Source organism: Diabrotica virgifera, chromosome 1 (assembly GCF_917563875.1).
Source record: "Diabrotica virgifera virgifera chromosome 1, PGI_DIABVI_V3a".
Lineage (NCBI taxonomy): Eukaryota > Metazoa > Arthropoda > Insecta > Coleoptera > Chrysomelidae > Diabrotica > Diabrotica virgifera.
The window spans coordinates 27135155-27159274 of NC_065443.1; the positions used below are offsets into that span (position 1 = coordinate 27135155).

Below are 24120 nucleotides of genomic sequence, written 5' to 3' on the forward strand. Positions count from 1 at the left end.
ATAAAATTCGTGTTCAGTGACCTCCAAAACCCCCAATATAAAAATTAAACTCATTTCCGTCAATATTTCCTGAGTAATAAATTTTTTATTTCCATCTCTTCGAGATGCACTTTAAAGATGCTTTTTTTCATGCAAAAATTTTTTTGCCGGAGATCAATTTAGTTCACAAAATTGTCTGACACTCTCACGAATCGAATGCAAAAAGTTTCATGACGATTCATCTTACTGCACAAAATTCCTAGGTTTAATGCTTCGTTGCCTCGTCTATAGGTATTTTTTATTATGCTAGTAATTTGTTTATTATTACTATGAAAATTCCACACCTGTAATTTTGAACCAATCAAAATACGTTATTTTGACAGATCACCATGGCAACGGAGGTATTTTATCGGAAATTTTTTGCTCGTGGGGTACCCAACAGCGAATTATAGTGGAAATTTTTTGACGTTTACAATAACAGAACATTTTTGACAGACTGGTTTTTATTTGTTTACATAATTTAGTTTTGATTCATTTTCTATCACTTGTAGTTACTCAAAACTTATGTAAAATTGAAGAATATACTATTTTCTATCTTGAAATGGTATTCCCATGCAACTACAATGAGTAGAAATGACGAATTTGAAAGCCTAAATAATTGCTGACAAAGCTATGGCGCGCTATTAATCTGTTCATGCAGCTTTGGATTTTCAAATGCAAAGGGCCTAGCCGGGTAAGATGGTGAAAAGTGCCCCCAGCTCGATTTAAATTCCATATAGGCCAATTTTTAGCACATATAGAGGAACTCACTTTCTGAAATTTTTAGCCCCCTAGGTGGTTACGTGACCCCCCTAGAGCCTAATTAGGCTTTCTACGTTTTTATTTTTTATCTCAGGCGCATCAAGAGCTAGCCAAAAACTTTATTGAAAAAAGTTGTAAGTTCCAAAAAGATCTATAAGAAAATTTTTTTTTTAATTTTTTGGCGGGAAATTCGAATTTTTAGAACAATTTTATACTTTTAAATGACTCTGAAAAAAAAAACTAAGACACTCGTTTTTACGAAAATTAATTATAATATGTATTTTTGCACAATCTTTCACCCTGAATTTTTTTAGACTTTTAAAATTGGTGAAACATACCTTTAAAAATAAAAAACCGCAGTTTTTCAGTTTTTTTTTTCGTATTTTGAAACAATTTTATACATATTTTTCAAAAAAGGTAACACTGTCACTAGAATAGGTAAAAAACTGAAAAATAATTGGGGTTTGCTTAATAAAAATTTTTTGTAAAGCCATCCATTTTCAAAATACAGGGCGTTGAAGAAAACAAAATTTTACACATTTTTTACGATTTTGCTGAAACTACTGGCAACATTGTAATAAAACTTGGCGGGATTTAAGAGCTGGTTATTGTGCATATTTTGACATACAATTAATGATTTGATATTCATCATTGGCTCGCATAAGGGTAATGGTCTGAACTTTTTAAAGAATAGAGATAGTACGCCACTGACATATTTCAAATTAACAATCGTTTTTTAATTTCTCGTTCAATTTGTGACAAAAAATGTATCTTCTTTTTTTTTCATACGACGCGCCATTTTTATTCAAAAAATAAAAGATCTTAACCCTTACAAAGTATTCGAACTTCTAGTAATAGTTTCTACATCTACATAATAATACATAATGATACACACATTATCAAAATTAATTCGAATACTTTGGAAGCGTTAAGATATTTTATTTTTTGCAGCAAAACAGCGCGTCGTATGAAAAAATGAGAAGATAGATTTTTTATTGCAAATTGAACGAGGAATTCAAGAATGATTGTTAATTTGAAATATGTCAGTGGCGTACTATCTTTTTTTCTTTGAAAAGTTCAGACCATTACCCCTATGCGCGCCAATGATGAATATTAAATCCTTAGTTGTATGTCAAAATATGCACAATAACTACCTCTTAAAACCCGCCAAGTTTTATTACAATGTTGCCAGTAGTTTCGGCAAAATCGTAAAAAATATGTAAAATTTTGTTTTCTTCAACGCCCTGTATCTTGAAAATGGATGGCGTTACAAAAAATTTTTATGAAACAAATCTCAATTATTTTTCAGTTTTTTACCTATTCTAGTGACGGTGTTAAATTTTTTGAAAAATATGTATAAAATTGTATCAAAAAAACGAAAAAAAAAACCGAAAAAATTCGGTTTTTTATTTTTAAAGGTACGTTTCACCAATTTTAAAAATCTGAAAAAATTCAGGGTGAAAGACTGTGCAAAAATACACATTATAATTAATTTTCGTAAAAACGAGTGTCTTAGTTTTTTTTTCAGATTTATTTAAAAGTTTAAAATTGTTCTAAAAATTCGAATTTCCCGCCAAAAAAATAAAAAAAGAATTTTTCATATAGATCTTTTTGAAACTTACAACTTTTTTAAATAAAGGTTTTGGCTAGCTCTTAATGCGGCTGAGATAAAAAATAAAAACATGAAAAGCCTAATTAGGCTCTAGGGGGTCACGTGACCACCTAGGGGGCTAAAAATTTCAGAAAGTGAGTTCCTCTATATGTGCTAAAAAGTGGCCTATATGGAATTTAGATTGGGTTGGGGGCACTTTTCACCATCTTACCCGGCTAGGCCCTTTGGTGTGGAATTTTCTTACCGAATACCACGCGAAGTCAAATTAATATCCGGAAATTTTTTTTTTATCATGAATATTTTTAGAAAATTTCCGGAAATAATTTGACATCTAGTGGTATTACTAGTGAAAATTTACACCGTAAAATAATTAAATATAATAATATTATAACATTCTGTAATTAACCAGTTCTCTTTAGTTTGTCTGCATTTTTGTTTAATAATGTTATATAGTTCAGAATATTGGACTTTTGCAACAGGTTTATCCTCCATAATGCAGAGTATCTCATCGGTCATCCATGAAATACTTTTATTTTTTTAATATTAAAGAAATGTCAATCTGAAAATTCCATTCATTCGATATAGAAAAAAGATAAATCTTTAATGCATGGGTTTAAAAGGAGCACTACTCAAAAAGCTCCAAAGTGTTTTGCTTGTTTTGTATAATTTATTACATCGATAACATCGGTGTCGTAGCCAACTAACTAACAAAATTATTTAGAAATTGTACATGTTTCCACTAAATAAATTTGTCTCTACGGTAGAGACATAATGTTCCAAAACGGGCTGATGAACCCAAATACTGGCATCTAAGAGAAATTTTCCAACAGAAAACTTCAGCAACAGTTTCATCTTTTAACATCAATCATTCATTTAAAATTAGAAGTAGCAGCATTTGGCGTAACAAATTTCATATCTTAGTGGTTACATTTGACAGATACCGAAACATCAACCCTTAAAACATCTGCCTTATCGCTATCTTTCGACGTATATACTCGCCTTCGGTGCTCCATTTCTCTCCAAACGAGTTCTGACTTTATCACATCGTCAAGAAGTAAATCAACTTCTAAATAATTTCCACGCCCATGAAAATCCGTATTTTATCATTTCGGAAAGATTTCGACTATAATGATTTAGGGTTTCCTGCGTTGGTTTTGTGGGGATGTATTATTTGCATGCTCCGGAAAAGTTTTTTACTATCTCATTACGAGAATATATTGGCATTTCAAAAACAAATAATATCAACGTGTATTGATTGAATATTATGCATTTTTACAAGAGTAGGTTGAGTGGCCGTAAAATATAAACAAGCTGAAAATGTGAGCATTATTATAACGAAAACTTTGTTTATTTACGTTTAAATTTATAATATGGAAAATTGCTATTATGGAGTTGTTTAGGATTAAAAACTATGTTTTAATGTGCAATTATATAATTATATTTTAAATGTTCTGAACTACAAAGGTACTTTACTCTTGATTGAAATTCATATTTTTTATATACCTCGTATAAAATTAATAAAATTTGACATATATGATAGTTGCACCATAAATCTTAGACCATGAAGAGATTTTTATGAAGAATAACTTTTCTTCGTCAAATTAAAAATAAAAGAGTTATAAATGAAAATGATGTTGGTATCCATAATTTGAGAAAACTTTTTGTCTATGTATTTACTTTTTGTATATATTTTCTCTTTCACACGTTTACCTCCTATTTACATCCCTATAATCATTATGTTCTGCTTTTTAGAGCTCTGGCCTAACATCGTTATTATCTTACATTTTAAAATCTTAAATAAGAGCTTTTTGTTGCAGATTTGGATTCCTTACGTAAAAATAAGTAACTTTTATTCGAGACATTTTTGCGAATTATGGATAAATGGCGCTATAATCGGAAAAGCACTTTATTAGCGCCATCTATAAATGTTTCAAATAAATATTACTTATTTTTCATGAAGGATCCAAATCTGCAATAAAATGGAGGGTGGATCCCCCCACATCCAGGGGGTGGAGTGGAGCGTCGTGTTTGATGTTAATCGATAGGTTCTTGAAAACTATTAAACACGTATTTTTTTTTTATTTGAAAGTGTATTTCTCGAGACATTAGACCGTTTCTATAATTTACCTATGGTATCACGATAAATCGTTTTTCCGATAATAGCGCCATCTCTCCACAATTCGAAAAAATGTCTCGAACAAAAGTTGCTTATTTTTAGGTAAGCAATCCAAATCTGCAATAACAAATGGGGGTTTCAATTTAAGATTTTAAAGTTACCCCCACCCCACTTCCAGGGAGTGAAGTAGGGGTCGTGTTTAGTGTCATTCAATAGATTTTTGAAACATATTGAGCAAGTGTTTTTCAGTTTTTCGATCCAGTCTTCATTTCGCGAATTATTCGACCGTGTTAGGCGACGTGTTCCACCCTGGGCACCAGGTACCTCGGAGACCATCGCTGTCATGAAATTCGTGTTCAATGACCTCCAAAAAACCCCAAAATTAAAAATTTAACTTATTTCCACTTATTTCCTTATTTAACCAAAAACTGTTTGCCGGAGATCAAAATTTATTTGACAAAATTGCCTGACACTCTCTCGAATCGAATGCAAAAAGTTGCATGACGATGCATCTTACTGCACAAAATTCCTAGGTTTTAGGCTTTTTAGTGCTTCGTTGCTTCGCCTATAAATGCTTTGGTCTAAAATAACTTATATCAAAACGAAGCTTATATCCTGTTTCGGTATCTTCTCTTAAAAATTATACAACTAAACATTAGAAAAAAATAAACAGTTATTTTGAAAAACTCCATATAATGTAGTTTACGGTTAGTAAACAATTTACAAAGTTGTTTGTTCAGAAACAGTCGTTTTTTAGGCCTTCGTATGCCCGGTCGGTCCTTTTCGATACGGCGAATTCAAAAACACACATCGTCATAAATAATGCTGAGCAGAGGAAAGCAAAAAAGAGAAAATAATCAAATAATGAAAAAGTGATACGTGGATTATCAGCTTAGTCAGTATCGGGGTAGACAAAACGGTGAAAAGATGCTTATGTTTTTTTAAACATGAATTCTAATTTATCTCTTAGATTGGAAAAAAGTAGGCCATTTTAGAATAATGAAAAAAAATTATAGCACAAACTTTTAGACTCCAATTAAATACACAATAAAAATATTATATATCTGTCTAATTAGTCGTAAAAATTGATGTGAAATAACTTAACTCTATAAAGTTAAACACAAATTTTTTTCTGAAAAATTAGAGGTATTTCAAAATTTCTCAAAGAGACACAGTGGTGTAGCAAAATTCAAAAAAGTGGGGACACTTTGCCGATTATTGATTACATTAAACTGATCAAGTTTTTCGTGCATTTTACAATATCTAATTTTCATATCCCTTCTTATAGTCTAAGAGCTAGAGCCGAAAAATCATCGTCATAAGTAATTATGGAGTTTGGCATGTGAAATGTGTCTATTGTATATTGATAATTATGACCCCTTTCAGGCTGACACCTCAGTGGATACAGGAAGTAGAAATAAGGGATGAAAGGGGAAAGTTAGTGTAGTCTTTAAATGTTTTCCCCTCCTATTTTGTTAAACCTCCATCGATTTTCTTGAAAATTGGTGATTAGTTAGAACATACCTCAGGAAATAAAAATGATTTGGTGCCAAGTTGCACTTTTACCCTGGGGGTGGACACCACCCCTTCTCAGGGGTGAAAACGATTTTATTAAAAATAACCCCATAAATCGATAGAGGGACAAATTATAAGTAAAATTTGTTATATCATATTATTAAAATATATCAATACTTTTTGAGTTATTAAAGATCAAAGATTTGTCTGTTTAAGAGCACATGCGTGAAGTTACGGATAATAAAAAGAAAATAATAATTAATTGTATGTTACTAAAATATTATTTTTATATTATTTCTATATTATAAATTTAGCAAAAGTGTATTCGAATATGTCAAATGTACCCATTATTGGACTCCCCCAGTTTCTGGACATATTCAGTTTATAATGAAAAAAAAAAAAAAAAAATTCAATTAAATATCGAAATAATATAAAAATAATATTTTACTAACATACAATTAATTAACATGTTCTTTTTATTATCCGTAACTTCACGCGTATGCTCTTAAATAGACAAATCTTTGATCTTTAATAATTCAAAAAGAATTGATTTATTTTAATAACATGATATACCAAATTTTACTTAAAATTTGTCCCTCTATCGATTTGTGGGGTTGTTTTTAATAAAATAGTTTTCACCCGTGGGAAGAGGTGGTATTCACCACCAGGGTAAAAGTGCAAGTGGCACCAAATCAGTTTTGTATCTGAGGTATGCTCTAACTAGTCACCAATTTTCATGCAAATCGATAAAGGTTTATAAAAATAGGAGGTGAAAACCTTTAATGACTGCACTAACTTTCCCCTTTCATCCCTTATTGCTACTTCCTGTATCCACTGAGGTGTCAGCCTGAAAGGGGTCATAATTGTCAATATACAATGGACACATTTCACAGGAAAATCTCCATATTACTTATGACGATGATTTTTCGGCTCTAGCTCTCCGTCTATTATAGCTATGTGTAAAGGCGGAGGTCCAGTGGGGCCTCCATAGCTGCCATTGGTGTGCTCCTCATAGCGCCTGACATCTTTATATCTGCAATTTCGATATTCACTTCACTCACCAGCTTTGGATATGTAACATTTAGGCTTAGATGACCCAATACCTCTAAATTCCGTGTTCTGTTAAAGTTATTGATTTGGGACTTATGTTGAGTGGAACATAGTAAGAGTTGAATTCCACTTTGTAACTATAGTCAGAGTCTATTGAATTATATCTGTGACTGAACCAATAAAGTTGCTGAGTCTAGCTATCAGCCTATCCATGACAACATTTCACAAGACAGCAGGTAAGATTCCGCTCCTTTACGGACAGCTTCTGGCTACTTATGCTAAAATTGTTACCCTATATATCTCACATATCCTCAGTATGTATGCAGTTTATTCAGCTGCAGCTTCTGTCGTTTTCGTCTACTCCATTTAGATGAATTGCCCTTCTGCCCTTTCATTTGCAAGGTTGTCATTTTACTAGGTTAATTCCTCACTATCCTCGGAAAATTGCCTTCAAACCCCGATATGACAACCTCTTATAATTGTTAGGCAGCAATTACTAGGTTCAATGTATGCCTTATCGTCCCTTTACCTCTGCCTAAATAATACTCCATGTCTACTTGATATGCTTCCCTGCTTGTTTTATGACGGTTACGATATGCTTTCTTCATCATCATGGATTAAGCAGAGTATCATGGTTGAAGAATGTAAGGGCCTGGTTTAAATGCAGCTCAGTAAAACTCTTCAGAGCAGCGGTAGGTAGATAGATAAATTAATAGGGATGATGATATCCAACCTCCGATTGTGAGATGCCAGTAGTTTCGGCAAAATGGTAAAAAATGTGTAAAATTTTTTTTTCAACGGCCTGTACCTTTAAAACGGATGACATTACCAAAATTTTTTACTCAGCAAACCCCAATAATTATTTTCAGTTTTCTACCTATCCTACAGACGGTGTTACCTTTTCCTGAAAAACCCTATATAAATGCAATGACAATGAATAAATGCAATAAAAAGTACAAACCTTGTCAGAAGGCAAAAAATGTACTTCAAAAACAGACTCAAAATAAAATATATGCACTATTTTGTCTGTTAAAAATAGCAAGTAACATATCTTCTCGTGCCGACACTGCTATTCTCTGCCGCATATACCTCTGAGGATTGTGAAGGGCAATAGCCGATTGCGCTGAAATCCACCAACATGACGGTGTTGATGGTTTTGAAACATGACAGGAAGTCATAAATACGGCGCAATTTCGGAAGTAATTAGTAAATCATGGCGATCGGCTGTAATTAGCAGTAATCATTTATCGATTGACGCAGTGGTCCAAAGCCTCAATGGTGCCGTTGCCAATCATTTGTGTGGCACTCGATTAGACGTAAAAGGTAGAAATATAATTTAATTTTAGGGATAATATTGATTTCGAGTCGGTTATGGTATCATGCTTTACTGACCCCAATTAAGAACTACATATTGAGTACAGTTCAGTTAGAACAAAGGAAAATGACTAGACTAGAACAATGGAGACAGGATCTTGAGGAAAAAGTTTTAACATTTAATAGATAAAACCCCGAATATATAATATATTTATTTGAAGATATAATTACTTACTACAAATAAGATTTAGTCGTGTTTAATGACACAACGATGGTAAAAAATAATAGTTTTAGATTTAGTCCATTCTTTCACGGTTTTTGCTCTAAATTTTAAAGAACCGCTTGGATTGACATGAAATTTGGCATGCATATGGCTTACATGTCAAAGAAAAAAAGTGATATTGTGCCGATGTGTGCTTTTGCCCTGGGGGTGACTTTCACCCCCTTTTGGGGGTGAAAAAATATATGTCCAAAATAAGTCCGGAAATGGGTAAACTGACTAATTTTAAGTAACTTTTGTTCTATAGAGGTTTTTGGCCAAGTCAACACTTTTCGAGTTATTTGTGAGTGAATATGTTCATTTTTCAACAAAATAACCACATTTTTAGACGGTTTTTCGCAAATAACTCAAAAAGTAAGTATTTTGTCGAAAAAAAGTCCTCAGCAAAAATATAGCTTATAAAAATTTAAAAAAAATGGTGTACACGTTAGGTCTCTGGATCTCGTAGAACCAGATTTATAAGCCAATGAAAAATAGATTCATATTCACCAAATTTCAAATAGAATATTTCGACGTGGAATATCCAAAAAATTAAGCACTTTTTGGGAAACACCCATTACAACTTTTTTAAAGTGTTTTAAAAAATCTTTATTTCTGTTTTTACAAAAAGTTTCTAGCATTAAATTTAAGCAAGTTACGCTCAAAATAAAGTTGATCCCTTTTGTTTTTGCAAAAAAAAATCGGGAAGACCAACCCCTAATAAGCAACTTAAATGAAATTAATCGTTACTGCTCCACAAATTATTTTACTTATGTTTTGTTTATATGATCTGCAAGTTTCATCGATTCAAAGTGCTTATTTTTAAAAAAATTTGGGTTCAAAGTAAAATTTTTAAAAATTTAAATTTTGAAAAATTTGCCTTTTTCAAAATAACTTAAAAACTGTTAGAGATACCAAAAATCTCGAAAAAAAAGTCAGATTTGCTTTTCTGAATATCATGTATTTTTTTGTTTTTCTGTTAGACAAAAATTGATTAAGATTTGGTGTTTCTAAATTTGCATACATTCGTGATCAGTGACTCGTTCAACCCCTTTTAACTTTAGCCCTTTCAATAATAAGGACTTTGAACCGATAAAACTTACAGATCATATAAACAATTTATACACGAGTCAAGAAACTTGTGAAGTCGTAACGATTAAGTTCATTTAAGATACTAATTAGGGGGTGATTTTCTCGATTTTTTTACCAAAACCAAAAGGGACTAACATTATTTTGAGCGTAACTTGTTTAATTTTGATGCTAGAAATTTTTTTTATAAAACAAAAATGAAGCTTTTTTAAACACTTTAAATAAGTCGTAATGAGTTTTCCCCGAAATGTGCTTCATTTTTGGTTATTTCACGTTAAAATATTCCATTTGGAATTTGACGAATATGAACCTATTTTTCATTAGCTATAACTCTGCTTCTACTAGGTGAAGAGACGTGATGTATACACCATTTTTTAAATTTCTTACAGGCTATATTTTTCCTAAGAATGTTTTTTCGACAAAATACTTACTATTTGAGTTATTTGCGAAAAACCGTCTAAAAGCGTGGTTATTTTGTTGAGAAAATGAACATATTCACTGCCAAATAACTCGAAAAGTATTGACTTAGTGAAAAAACTCTATAGAAGAAAAGTTACTTAAAATTATCCAGTTTATCCATTTCATGACTATCTTTGGACGAATATTTTTTCACCCACAAAAGGGGTGAAAACCACCCCCAGGGCAAAAGCACATATCGGCACAATATCACTTTTTTTCTTTGACTTGTTAGCTATGTGTTTGCCAAATTTCATGTTAATCCAAGCGGTTCTTTAAAATTTAGAGGTTTTGCAATATTTTACCGTTAAAGAACGGACTAATTATGTAAAATTGACATTACAGAGCAATGCGAAAATAGAGATGAGAGCGATATGGATGAAATAGTTGAAATGGAACGAAGATGCTGCAAAATGTAGGTAAAAAAATTTACGTAAATTTGAAAAATCTATATAATCTAGACAAGATCATCTGTGATAAATTCACTTAACCAGTGTAGTACGTAAAACGAAAAGATAATGTTAACGACTATTTACTAATAAGTATTGAGTTGTTTTTGATATTACTTGAATAATTTGACATTTGAAAATAATAGATATCTTATCATTTATTGACCTCATAAAGATTGTTTAAAATTGTGAATTGATATTTCGGATATCCCTATATTTTCTCTATCGTCTGTCTTTCTTGAATATTATTAGGTATCGACGTAAATGGTTAGTGTTTAAATGGTTTAGAAGACTGAGCTAAATTATAATACAGGGTGAGTCATGAGGAACTGTACATACTCCTACTTCGTATAGAGGCCCCTATGGGGAATAACAAATGACCATTAAAAAGTGTCTGCTCCCATTGTTTAATAATATACAGGGCGAGTTTCGCATTTTGACAGAAATTTGTATTCGTCATAATTTTTGAACGGTCAGATCGATGTGTCTCTTATTTTGGTCAATCGTTACACTATTGCCACCTAATCAACTAATTTATTCAAACTAGAAAAAATCAGGTCCGGCTTTAAAAAAATTAGTTCGTTTGGGTCTTAAAAAAATTTAACCCTGTATAAGCTTTTTGAAAACTCTAATATGAATTTTACAAATTACACCACACGATTACTTATTTTTTTTTATTAAAAAATCAAAGACTATGCATAAAAAGTTTGGCAAACTTTTTGCATAGATTTAAAAAAATTAACTTTTTTTAAAAAAATTAATTTACAAAACAATGTTTTTTTTAAAATTAAAAGTTTTACCATTTTTTTTTCTATAACACGTCTAGATCTAAAACTTCCCATAACACTTCTTTTGGACTCTATAGTTTAACACAGACGTGATCAAATTGATAAATTTTAAATTTTTCCACCTAATTTTTGCGATTTACAAGTTTGCAGCTTTTACAAGAAGAAGACTGAAAGTCTACAACAATTTCCATAGTCTTCACAATGGTAAGAGGTATGTGCTGTAAAAATTTCAGAAAAAAAATATTAAAATGGAACAGAGTTGTAGCGAGTTAAACCGTGAGTTCATTTTTTTTATTTTTAGGTTAAAATTCCGATTTTGACAAATTTGATTTTTTAATAAAACATTAAGTAATCGTGTGGGGAAAAAATAAATATGCCATTTTAATTGCCTATTTGTCTTATTTGTAAAATTTATATTAGAGTTTTCAAAAAGCGTATACAGGGTGAAATTGTTTCTAAGACCAAAACGAACTAATTTTTTAAATCCGGACCTGATTTTTCTCTAGTTTGAATAAATCAGTTGATTGGATGGTAACATAAATTACTTATATTTGTGCAAAAAAAAAAATAATTTTTGTAATAAAAGTTACTTTTTTTTAAATCTATGGTTCGCTTTACCAAACTTTTAATTCATAGTGAAATTTGATTTTTTTATAAAAAATTTAGTAATCGTGTGCGGAAAAAAATAAATATGCCATTTTAATTGCCTATTTGTCTAATTTGTAAAATTCATATTAGAGTTTTCAAAAAGCGTATACAGGGTGAAATTTTTTCTAAGACCCAAACGAACTAATTTTTTTAAAGCTGGACCTGATTTTTTTCTAGTTTGAATAAATTAGTTGATTAGGTGGTAATAGTGTAACGATTGGCCAAAATAAGAGACACATCGATCTGACCGTTCAAAAATTATGACGAATACAAATTTCTGTCAAAACGCGAAACTCACCCTGTATATTATTAAACAATGGGAGCAGATTAAACCACTTTTTAATGGTCATTTGTTATTCCCCATAGGAGCCTCTATACGAGGTAGGAGTATGTACAGTTCCTCATGACTCACCCTGTATAATGGGTAGTCCGATAAGTACTTAGCCCCTTCGCCCGATGGCGTCACTAACGCAAGTGGCGCCGGGGATTTTAGAAAAATAAAAAGGGCAATATCGGTTGGTGATTTGACTCCTGTTCTTGGAAGGGAAATCACACAGCGAAATAAAAGAGCGCTCGGATGCTGTGTCCAGTGGCTCTTTTCCTTCGATGTCGACTATCAAAAATTGGTTTAATGAGTTTCAACGTGGTCGCACGTCGGTTTTTGATAAGTCACGCCCAGGTTCCCCTAAAACGGCTACCACGGAGGATGACGTGAAAAAAATCCATGATATCGCATTGGCAAACCACCGACTGAAGGTGCGGATGATAGCTGAGACAGTAGACATTCTCAAAAGATCGAGTTGGTAATATTATGCATGAAATTTTGGGTATAAGAAAGCTGTTGGCGCAATAAGTACCGCGTTTTGTCACTTCAGGCAATAAGCGCAACCATGAGACCAGCAGTGTCTGACGCGGTTTAAGTGTAATGTAAAGGAATTTCTACGTTGTTTCATAACCGTCTACGAAACATTGTTCCACTGGTATACATCAGAGACTAAAGAATAGTCGATACAGTGAACGTCACCCCGCGAAAGTCCTCCGTAGAGGGCGAAGAGACTGTCGTATTGACCAGAGATGTGATGATCACAATTTTCTGGGATTCACAAAGTGTGATTCGGCTATGGTGACAGCTCACACTTCTGCTATCACCATGGCCGAATTGGGCTACGAACTGCTGTACCATCCACCGTAATCCCCAGATTTGCCTCTGTACGACTTATTTTTGTTTCCAAATTTGAACAAATCACTCGCTGAGCAGAAATTTTAGTCGAATGAGGAGTTCAACACCGCCGGAAGCCTACTTTGCAGACCTTGAGAAAGCGTATTTTTCGTTTGAAAATTTTAACGATTGACGGGAGTGGAGGTTCTGTTCGTGTTATGTTCCAATTTTAGACGGAAAACTGTTATGAAATAACCACATGAAACAGCTTATATTAGCCGCAAGAGCGAATGAATGGTCCGAAAAAGGATAGGCTGTAAACCAAGACTGTTGACTTTTGAGGAAATGCTTTGGATGTGCTTCAGATCATAAATGTAGAGAAGACAAATGATTTTAAATAACTTAAGAAGAGGTTAAACATGCTAACTGGTTACGAATACTAAGAGAATGTCTACCAGTCAATATGAGGTATGTATTTTCAGGTTAGTGCGATAAGCTTAGCTAACAAACATGACGAAAAAGTTGACTGTTCAAACATGTATTGATAGTAGAGCGAATGAATTTGGCATTGAACTATTTGGCAAAAATGTCACACAAATCTAGCATAGTCCATACCTAATCTTTATTTTTAATGGAACCCCTGTACTTATATTTTTATAAAATAAGAAAATTTACGGTTTCGTTTTGATTCAAATATGTCTCCCTCCGTCCTCCGATAGTACTATTTCTAGGTCTACCTGTTGGCAAGGAGGCTCCGAAGAAGAAAAATTTACACCATCACGACCGTAGTTTCTCGATATAAATTAAAACAATTTATATCGCAGTATGGTCAGAACGCCCTCTAACGGGGAATAAGTGAAATGAATTTCGACTCGATTTAAGTTCTCTGTTATATTTTTATGTTTTTAGAAGCTACATAACAACCTTATCTCAAAAAAGTATATTATGTAGGGTCTATTATGAATAATACAAGCTTAAATTTTGAAATTAATTATTTATCAGACATTAACAGTTTTCTAAACTAAGTAACAGTATATTGGGTTTTCAGTAGTAATTGCACAAGAGCTCTGAAATTATTGAATTTTTCCTGAGTGACACTTTGACAGTTTTAATTTCACGAGCCGAAGGCGAGTGAAATTATGTCAAAGTGTCACGAGAGCAAAAATTCTATATTAATTTCAGAGGTCGAGTGCAATTTGTTGCGATTATTTCATGAATAAAACTGTTCAAAACCAAAATTTTATTGTAATTTATTTATATAAGTACCATTAAACACAGTTTTTATAAATATTTGACGATTGAAAGTCATCACTTTTATAATTTTTAAAACATTAATTGTCATTAATGTCACTGAATGTATTTTTTCGTAGCAACGAAGGGTATCTGACGTAATATACTTAACGACGGGAGATTATCAAAAATTATCGATTTAATGCAGATTTCTGTAGCTTTCTCTTGGTCAGAATCTCCTATGAATGAAATAATCTATTTAATTTCTTGACAAAAAGTATATTTATTTTAAAATTTCACCTGGTCTTATTCATAAAGGCCTAATATATTTTGTTAAGATCAGGCTATTAAGTTGATTTTAAAAATATAAAAATATACAGGGTGTTCTATTAAAACTTGCGTAAATCACCCTGTATATTTAAGTTATTATTTATATAACGCACATTTGAATTTATGAGGCGACACGACTCAGAGTTTTTTGTAATTTTCTAAAATAAGGACGCAAACAATTTTATTCCATAAGTGGTTTTCACACTGTATAGTTTCAAAATTTCACCCTGTTCCAATATCCACAATGTTATATGCATCGTGATCGGGTTGTTAAGGAGCATTTAAAATATAAAAATATACAAGGCGTTTCATTAAAAATAAAGATGATGGAGTATGCTATGCTTATGTGTGCACTACCCTGTATCAGCCACATTTACATATAAAAATCGACGGGTCTTAACGCGTTTTTTTATTATTTTTTAAAACAAGGACATAAATAATTTTATTCCATGAGTGAGGTCCACCCTATATGAGGGTGTCCCGAAAAGATTGGTCATAAATTATACCACAGATTCTGGGGTCAAAAATAGGTTGATTGAACCTCACTTACCTATATACAATAGTGCACACAAAAAAAGTTACAGCCTTTGAAGTTACAAACTAAAAATCGATTTTTTTTCATATATCGAAAACTCTTAGAGATTTTTTATTGAAAATGGACAAGTGGCATTCTTATGGCAGCAACATCTTAAAAAAATTAAAGTGAAATTTGTGCTCCCCATAAACATATTATGGGGTTTTTGTTCATTTAAACCCCCCAAACTGTTGTGTACGTTCCAATTAAATTAATATTGTGGCACGATTAGTTAAACACAATGTTTTTAAAACTTTCTTGCCTCTAAGTACTTTTTCGATAATCCAGTGTTTATCGAGATATTTTGAATATTTGTCGAATTCACCACATATTTGTATATGGTTAAGCACGATTAAAAAGACCTGATAATAATCTGAAAATTTATTTGTAATTTACATTTTCAGGTATATTTTAAAAAAGAAGCAACATCTCGATAAAAGGTGACTTATCAAAAAAAGACTAAGAGGCAAAAAAGTTTTAAAAACACTGTGTTTAACTAATGGTACCATAATAATAGTTTGATTGGAACGTACACGAACATTTGGGGGGTTTAAAGGAACAAAACTCCCATACAATTTTTATGTAAACATATTAAAAAAGAAGTCGCATCTCGATAAAAATTGGCCTATCGAAAAAATACAAAGAGGCAAAAAGATTTAAAAACGTTGTGTTTAACTAATGGGACCACAATAATGAATTAATTGGAACGTACACAAAAGTTTAGGGGGGTTTCAGGGAACAAAACCCCCATAAAACTTTTATGGGGTGGACAAATTTCACTATAATTTTGTTTTAAGATGTTTCTGCCATAATAATAATACAGGTCAATTTTCAATAAAAAATCTCCAATAGTTTTCGATATATTGAAAAAAGGGCTGTAACTTTTTTTATAAGCACATTTGTACTAAGGTAAGTTAGGTTCAATCGAACTATTTTTGACCCCAGAATGTGTGGTATAATTTATGACCAATATTTTCGGGACACCCTGTATATTCATTTGTAAAATAATGTACCAGAATAATTCATACGAATTTGATTATAAATTTATCAAGTAACTACCACTGAGAAAAATCCATCTATTAAAAAATCCTTTAAAACTCTACCTATTTTATTTTCTCCACACGGTAAACTAATACCCACTAATCCTATAAATTTGATCCGCATCTGACTTCAGCAACGAGAATGCCGATTTTATCGAGCAAAATGGGGTAAATAACGATCGAGGATTATCAAAATTATACTGTAGGTACTCACCCATCTATCTCTGTAGGTTTGAAGTCGCCCTTTCCTGAAAATCGAAAAACATGAATGTACATTTGAACTAATGATCCATTCTCTAATGAAATATTGGGGAGGATATAGTGAATTTGCGGAAATGTGATTGTGGTCCGACCGTAGCGATTGATCTCTATAATAAATCTGTTAGAATGCGTCCTAGTGGTACCCAAAAATGTGAACTGTAAATTTAAAAAGGGATCGGTTCGGGGAAATATTTACAATTTAAGTTAATTTATATTCAGGATACATTGCAGTGTAACAGCCGAAAAACTTTCGGTAAAAGTATCCTTTCTTTTAACATTAAAACCACTACTTAACAAAGAGGATACCAATATCACAGTCATCAAGATGTAGCCTACGGTCACAGCTGCTACCAACGATACATCGTTGATGGATATATAATAACTAAAGACTGGATTATATGCAAAATGCATATGCATATATATGCTGCATATTTCTCATGTTTTTCATAAATGCATATGCCTTGCATATTTGGAGATTTAAGAGCATATAAATGCATATTTTGATGGGAATTTACTCTACCCCATTTAAAAATAAGGTATATATTAGTAACATCAACATCCATTAAAATAAAATGTGAAAGTAAATATTTTGCTGTTAAGCTCCTTTGTTGTTGTACCCATAAACATAATGGGCGTTATTTATAGCTGCAGGTATCATTATCCGGATATTTAAGATTTATAGACTTCTCAGAATTTACAAATTACCTAAGTAAATACCGATTATATTTTGAATAACATTACAAATATTACCTGTACTTTCTGCTGGTGTCGGCCAACTATGAATTATTCTGGGAAAACCAACCAAAACGAAATTTTAAGCATTTTAAGGGTAGGATAGATTATTATATTTTATGAATGGTTAGTCTTAAATCAATCGCCGATTATTCAACTTTTGTGATTGCAAGTTATTGACTATACTGTGTAAAAAAATCATTTTATTATTATTGTGAAAATGCCTAAAGTAGCAAGGGAAAAATCAAGTCTTCTCAGAAGTTGGATTGGAAGTAACAATCATCTAAAAGTTATCGACAGTGAAAGTATGTTTTGCACCATTTGTGATAAAAAGGTAAGTTCTCCACTTCAATAGATTTTTAAACTTATCAAACTTCTTTGCACATCTATGTGTCTGTCTATTCTAAAATGACAAACCGTCCCATTTCTTCAAAAACTGTTTTTTAAAGTTCGCAACGGTTTGGCTTATACAGAGCGAGGTGTTGAGAGTGGCCCACCCTGTATACTACGGTACACTGACTGTACTTTATTGTTTGACGATTTCAATTTCACTTTGAGAAATAAAAAAAAATTGGGGGAGGTTTAAAAAGTTTGATCATTTTAATGTAGGTATCTATTTACGAAAACATCTAAAACATCATTATCATTATATTCCAGATTCCATGTCAAAAGAAATTCCAAGTAGTTCAACACATAAAAACTTCACTTCACCAAACTAAGCTATCAAAAAATGATAATAAACCTCGCCAGCAGATTCTACAGAACAGTTTGCAGATTCAGAATACGTCAGTTGGGCAAGAAACCTTTGCAAAGGATTTATGCCATTTTTTTTTGAACTGCAATATCCCTCTGCACAAGTTAGAACATAAATCGTGTCAAAACTTTTTAAAAACTTATTGCAAGATTAAAGATAAACCAGCTCAAATACCAAGTTCTTCAACTCTTCGGAAAAAATATGTCAGTGCATGTTACAAAGATGTGATGACGAGTATTAAAAATCAGTTAAAAGCCGAATATCTTTGGATTTCCGTCGACGAAACAACGGATACAAAGGGTCGACAAATTGCGAATCTAATTGTTGGAGTTCTTAACGACTCTGGCGATTTTAAAAACTCATACTTAATTAGTGTAAAATGTTTGGAAAAAACAAACTATGCTACAATAGCTAGATTTGTTAACGAATCCATAACAAATTTTTTTTTACCTGATCAAGTACCATTTGAAAAAACATTATTAATGCTTAGTGATGCCGCCTCATATATGATGAAAGCTGCATCCAATCTTAAAATCTTTTTCCCTAATTTAATTCACTGTACATGTTTGGCGCACGGCCTAAACAGAGTTGCAGAGAAAGTTAGAATTGAATTTCCCAATGTAAACACCTTAATAAATAATGTAAAAAAAGTATTTCTGAAAGCACCACTACGTGTACAGGTATATAGGGAGATGCTTCCCGATATTCCTTTACCACCAGAACCAGTATTAACCAGATGGGGAACTTGGCTTAAAAGTGCTATATTTTTATCTGAACACTACGACGACATCAAAAGCGTTATTTCAAGTTTTGATCCGACTTGTACCGCTATTGATAACTGTCAAAATATTTTTAAAGAAAAGTCTATTAAAAATCAATTGTTGTATATAAAATCGAATTTCGATATCATTGAAAGTTCAATTACAAAATTAGAGGCTCAAAATTTATGTCTTCACAATAGTATGTCTATTGTTGATTCGGTTAAACAGAAAATAACAAATCTGAATGGGGAAATTGGAGTAAAAATTAAAGATAAACTTGATGACGTTTTAAACAAAAATGAGGGTTTCACTTTATTGCGTTCAATAAATAATATAATCAATTTTGGAAACTTCGATGAAAATATTAATATGGATCCGTCTCTAATAGCAAAGTTTAAATATGCCCCAATTACATCTTGTGACGTTGAGAGATCTTTTTCTGCCTATAAACAAATATTAACAGATAGAAGACATAATATTAGTTTAGAAAATATGAATCAATATATGATTATTTATTGTAACAATAAAAATATGTAAATTTGTTTTATTGTACTCTTTTTATAATATTAGTTTAGAAAATATGAATCAATATTGTAACAATAAAAATATGTACATTTATTTTATTGTACTCTTATTTATCTTGTGGTCAAAATAAAATATTTTGCCGTTTTATTTGTCACAAAACCTGAAGTTAAAAAATATATTAAGAAATAATAATACAATTTGGTTTAAATTCAAACCTATTTATTTATTTTTATTATTTTTTATTTATTTATGTATTTAACGTAAACCATAAAATTATTCATATAAAAATAAGTGCATATATAAATGCATATTTGCATGTTAATTGTGCATATTCAGCTTGTTTTAAAATGCATATTGCATGCATATTTTAGACATTTTTTAGTGCATATTTTCCAGTCTCTAATAATAACAATTTGTAATGGATAAAAACAGTTTGTATATCAACAGTATTTTTCTTTAACTTTGTGCTTTGTGTAAAATGCTTTCTAGTGCGGCCGACATGTGAAACAATTGCACATTTAATGATACAAGCATATAATTTGCACCACATATACTACACATATAAACGTTCAAATTTAGATATGAGGCCATCTCAGATTTTGTCTTTTACAAAAATGCCCGGCGTTCAAAATGGCGGCTATACTTATGTGTTTAATAGTACCATAACTTTTGAACGAAAAGTCCGATTTCAACCAAATTTGGTACATAGGTTTTCTTTTTGATTTACAAGAGGGATATGGTGAACCGGAAGAATCGGTTTACCAGAAGTTGTGTTTTTACTGGTTGTTTATGTAAAAATATGTTTTTTTTTAAATTTTTTCCCTCTGTATATATTAATTTTTCAAAAAGGTAATACCGCAATTGAAAAGAGCGTAAAAATATTTTGTAGAAAATATTTTGAACTTTTTAGTTATGTTAATTATCATTTAATAAATGCATAACGTATCATCACAAGTACCTATGTGTGGCAAATTCGTGCAAACATTGTAAGAATTATTGTGCATTAAATGGTAGAAGCATATAATTTGGACCACATATACTACACACATCAAGGTTCAAATTTAGATATAAGGCCGTCTCAGATTTTACCTTTTACAAAAATGGCGAGCATGCAAAATGGCGACTATACATATGTGACTTATAGCACGATAACTTTTGAACGAAAAGTCCAATTTCAACCAAATTTGTTATATAGATTCTTATTTTGATGTGTTAGACCAAGGTCTTGAACCGGAAGAATCGATTCACCAGAAGTTGTGTTTTTCCTGATTTTTATATAAAAACATGTTGTTTTTTTACCAATTCTTTCACCCTGTATATATTAATTTTTCAAAAAGTTAATACCGACGTTGAAAAGAGCATAAAAATATTTTCTAGAAAATATTTTGAACTCTTTAGTTATATTAATTACCAATTAATAAATGCATAACGTATCTTAACATGTACCTATGAACCTATGTGCGGCGCATTCGTGCAAATAATATAAGAATTATTGTACATTTAATGGTAAAAGCATATAATTTGGACCACATACACTACACATGCAAAGATTTAAATTCAGATATGAGGCCATCTCAGATTTCGTCTTTTACAAAAATGGCAGGCATTCAAAATGAATCTACCGCACATAGGTACATGTGAAGATACGTTATGCATTTATTAAATGGTAATTAACATAACTAAAAAGTTCAAAATCTTTCCTAAAAAATATTTTTACACTATTTTCAATGGCGGTATTACCTTCTTGAAAAATTAGTATATAGAGGGTGAAAGAATTGAAAAAAAAAAACAACATATTTTTACATAAAAAACAGTAAAAACACAACTTCTGGTAAACCGATTCTTCCGGTTCAAGACCTCGTTCTTATTCATCAAAAAAAGAAACTTGATACCAAATTTGGCTAAAATCGGACTTTCCGTTCAAAAGTTATCGTGCTATTAGTCACATATGTATAGCCTCCATTTTGAATGCTCGCCATTTTTGTAAAAGGCAAAATCTGAGATGGCCTCATACCTAAATTTGAACTTTTGTATGTGTAGTATATGTTGCCCAAATTATATGACTCTACCATGAAATGTACAATAATTCTTATAATATTTGCACGAATCTGACACATATATTATGTGAAGATACGTTATGTATTTATTAAATGGTAATTATAATTAACATAACTACAAAGTTCAAAATATTTCCTAAAACATATCCTTACGCTCTTTTCAATAGTGGTATTACCATTTTGAAAAATTAATATATACAGGGTGAAAAAATTGAAAATAAATTATTTACATAATATAAAATAGTTTTACATAAAGAACCAGCAAAAACAAAACTTCTGGTAAAACGATTCTTCCAGTTTATGGCATCGATCTTGTAAATCACAAAACGAACCTACGTACCAAATTTGGTTGAAATCGGAATTTTCATTCAAAAGATATCGTGCTATTAGTCATATATGTATAGCCGCCCATTTTGAATGACCGCCATTTTTGTAAAAGGCAAAATTTGAGATGGTCTCATATCTGAATTTGAACCGTTATTTGTGCAGTATATGTGGACCAAATTATACGCTTGTATAATTAAATGTGCAATTCTTATAATATATTGCACGAATCTGCCGCACTATTCATTATTTCACTTATACAGAATTTAAAAGGCACCATGATATGTGATTTGTAAAGCTGATCTGAATTTTCTTAACTACCGATATTATTTAAAACTTGGAACACACTTAAACAGAAGAAACTTTTTGAAGTTATACTTCTTTAGGCGCGATTGAGAGTAAAATTTCATAATACTGCGCGCATGCGCACACAGACAGTTTGGCGTTTAGTTGCTAAATATTTCTAGTTATGTATAAATATATCAGTGAAATCAGTGCAAGAAAAGGTGTGAAAAGAATATATTAGTGTTTTTAGTAAATATATTTGTAAAAATAAAACTATGTTTATTTTCAATAAAACCACATTTAGTTATTTTAAGTTATTTATAGTTTTAGGTGGCATGACTGTATAATTTTAGTTTGAATGACATTTGTAAATAATTATTTGACAGTTGTCAAAAACTCAGAGTAAGAAATAGCATGTTCTTGATTCTCTTTTTTAGGTTTGTATTTTTAAGTTATTTTAGTATTGTTATATTAATGTTTATAATCTTTATTGTACATATTGTAAATAAACTCTTTTTTAGATGAATTCATACGGCTATCTCTTACACGAATAAGAAGTATGAAACTACTCTTATAAATCAAGAACTTAAGCTGACCAAGCCAAAATAGTGATAAAAATAGATTTTCAAACCGTTATTTGTACAAATTAAGGATGAATATTACATCAATGAAAATTTGTATTGCTATAGAAGCAAGCAGTACTGATAGTAAGAAGAATGTATGTAAATTTAAGTGGTTGCAGCCAACACAGTCACCTTTCTATTATGAAATGCCTGCTGAAAAGCAACTTCAAGATTATCATTCTGAACTATTTCGTCTGAAAAAAGTAAAAAATGTTTTAGCATCCATGAAATCAAGAGGATGCTTTAGAACATGTACCATTTCATTAGATGATAATTTGAAAGTGATTTATTTTGATTCAGATGGTGATGTGGTTTATCAAAATGAGTACCTACAACAGACCTTATTACCAGTGTATGAGAAGAAAGAAGCGATTGAACAATCTCCACCATTAGTCGAGTTGCTCCAGAAACTTGGTGATACTATGGTTTGTTTTTAAACCAAGAGGAGTGATTCAAATTTACCGCGCTGTAATGCTTGTTTGTAATTGGTCCAACCGCAGGCAAGTTTACTCCACTGATATAAGATTTTGACACTATTGATATTTATCACATTTTGACACAATTGACATTTCATAGGTTAATTAAGTTATATCGGCGATTTTGTGTATTTTCTGTGTTATTCCTTTAATTTTTAGATTTTTTGTTTGCTTTGATATAAAAAGCAGGTATTTTTAGAACTCTTTAGTGACGTATTAATATAATATAATATTTATGGATTACCGTTCAGGGCTGACATGATCAACCAAAAAAGAAGATGTATTTGGTTATTTTTCTAGTGACTTTCATGGATGTGAATCTGTCTTTTTAGTTTGCTCCTCCTGGTTAAAAAATAAACTATAGTATACCTAAAGTTGAAAAGAAAAATTACAAAAAAATAAAAGATGATTTCGTACTTCGAAATTTTGATGGTAAAAATGTTCCAATGAATTCATGGCTCAAGACCTTCGAATCAGAATGTTCGCGATGTGAGGTGGATGCTGATAAAGACAAGATTTTGATTCTACGTCTGTTTCTTGATGGAATAGCAAAGGAATGGTTTGAATCAAAAATAATAACATTAGGCTTAGATAACAGTTTTGAGGTATGGAAAGTTAATTTTTTAGATAGTTTTTGTCAAACAGGTTGGGATAATCATAGAAAAGCCTATTCTTTTAAGTATGTAGGTGGTAGTCTTGTTGATTATGCATTTCGCAAAGAAAATTTATTGCTAAATATCAAAAATGATTTTCCTATTGATATATTAATAGATTTAATTGTGACAAATTTGCCAATTCATATACAAAATAATATTAATAGAGCTGAGGTTACAACAATGGAAAAATTGATAGGTGAGTTACGAAAGTTGGAGAGTTCAGTTATAAGCAAAAAAAAATCAGAGACAAACCCAAA

At 31.2% G+C, this 24120-nt stretch overlaps 1 protein-coding gene across 1 annotated transcript in view; it reads right to left on the bottom strand.

The window, feature by feature from the left end:
* LOC114330978 (uncharacterized) overlaps window positions 1–24120 on the bottom strand; it is a 270005-nt gene that overhangs the window by 77070 nt on the left and 168815 nt on the right. The window contains exon 6 of the mRNA XM_050653719.1: window positions 16624–16657. Within this exon, the coding sequence (XP_050509676.1) occupies window positions 16624–16657 (34 nt within the window). The remainder of the gene's footprint in view (window positions 1–16623; window positions 16658–24120) is intronic.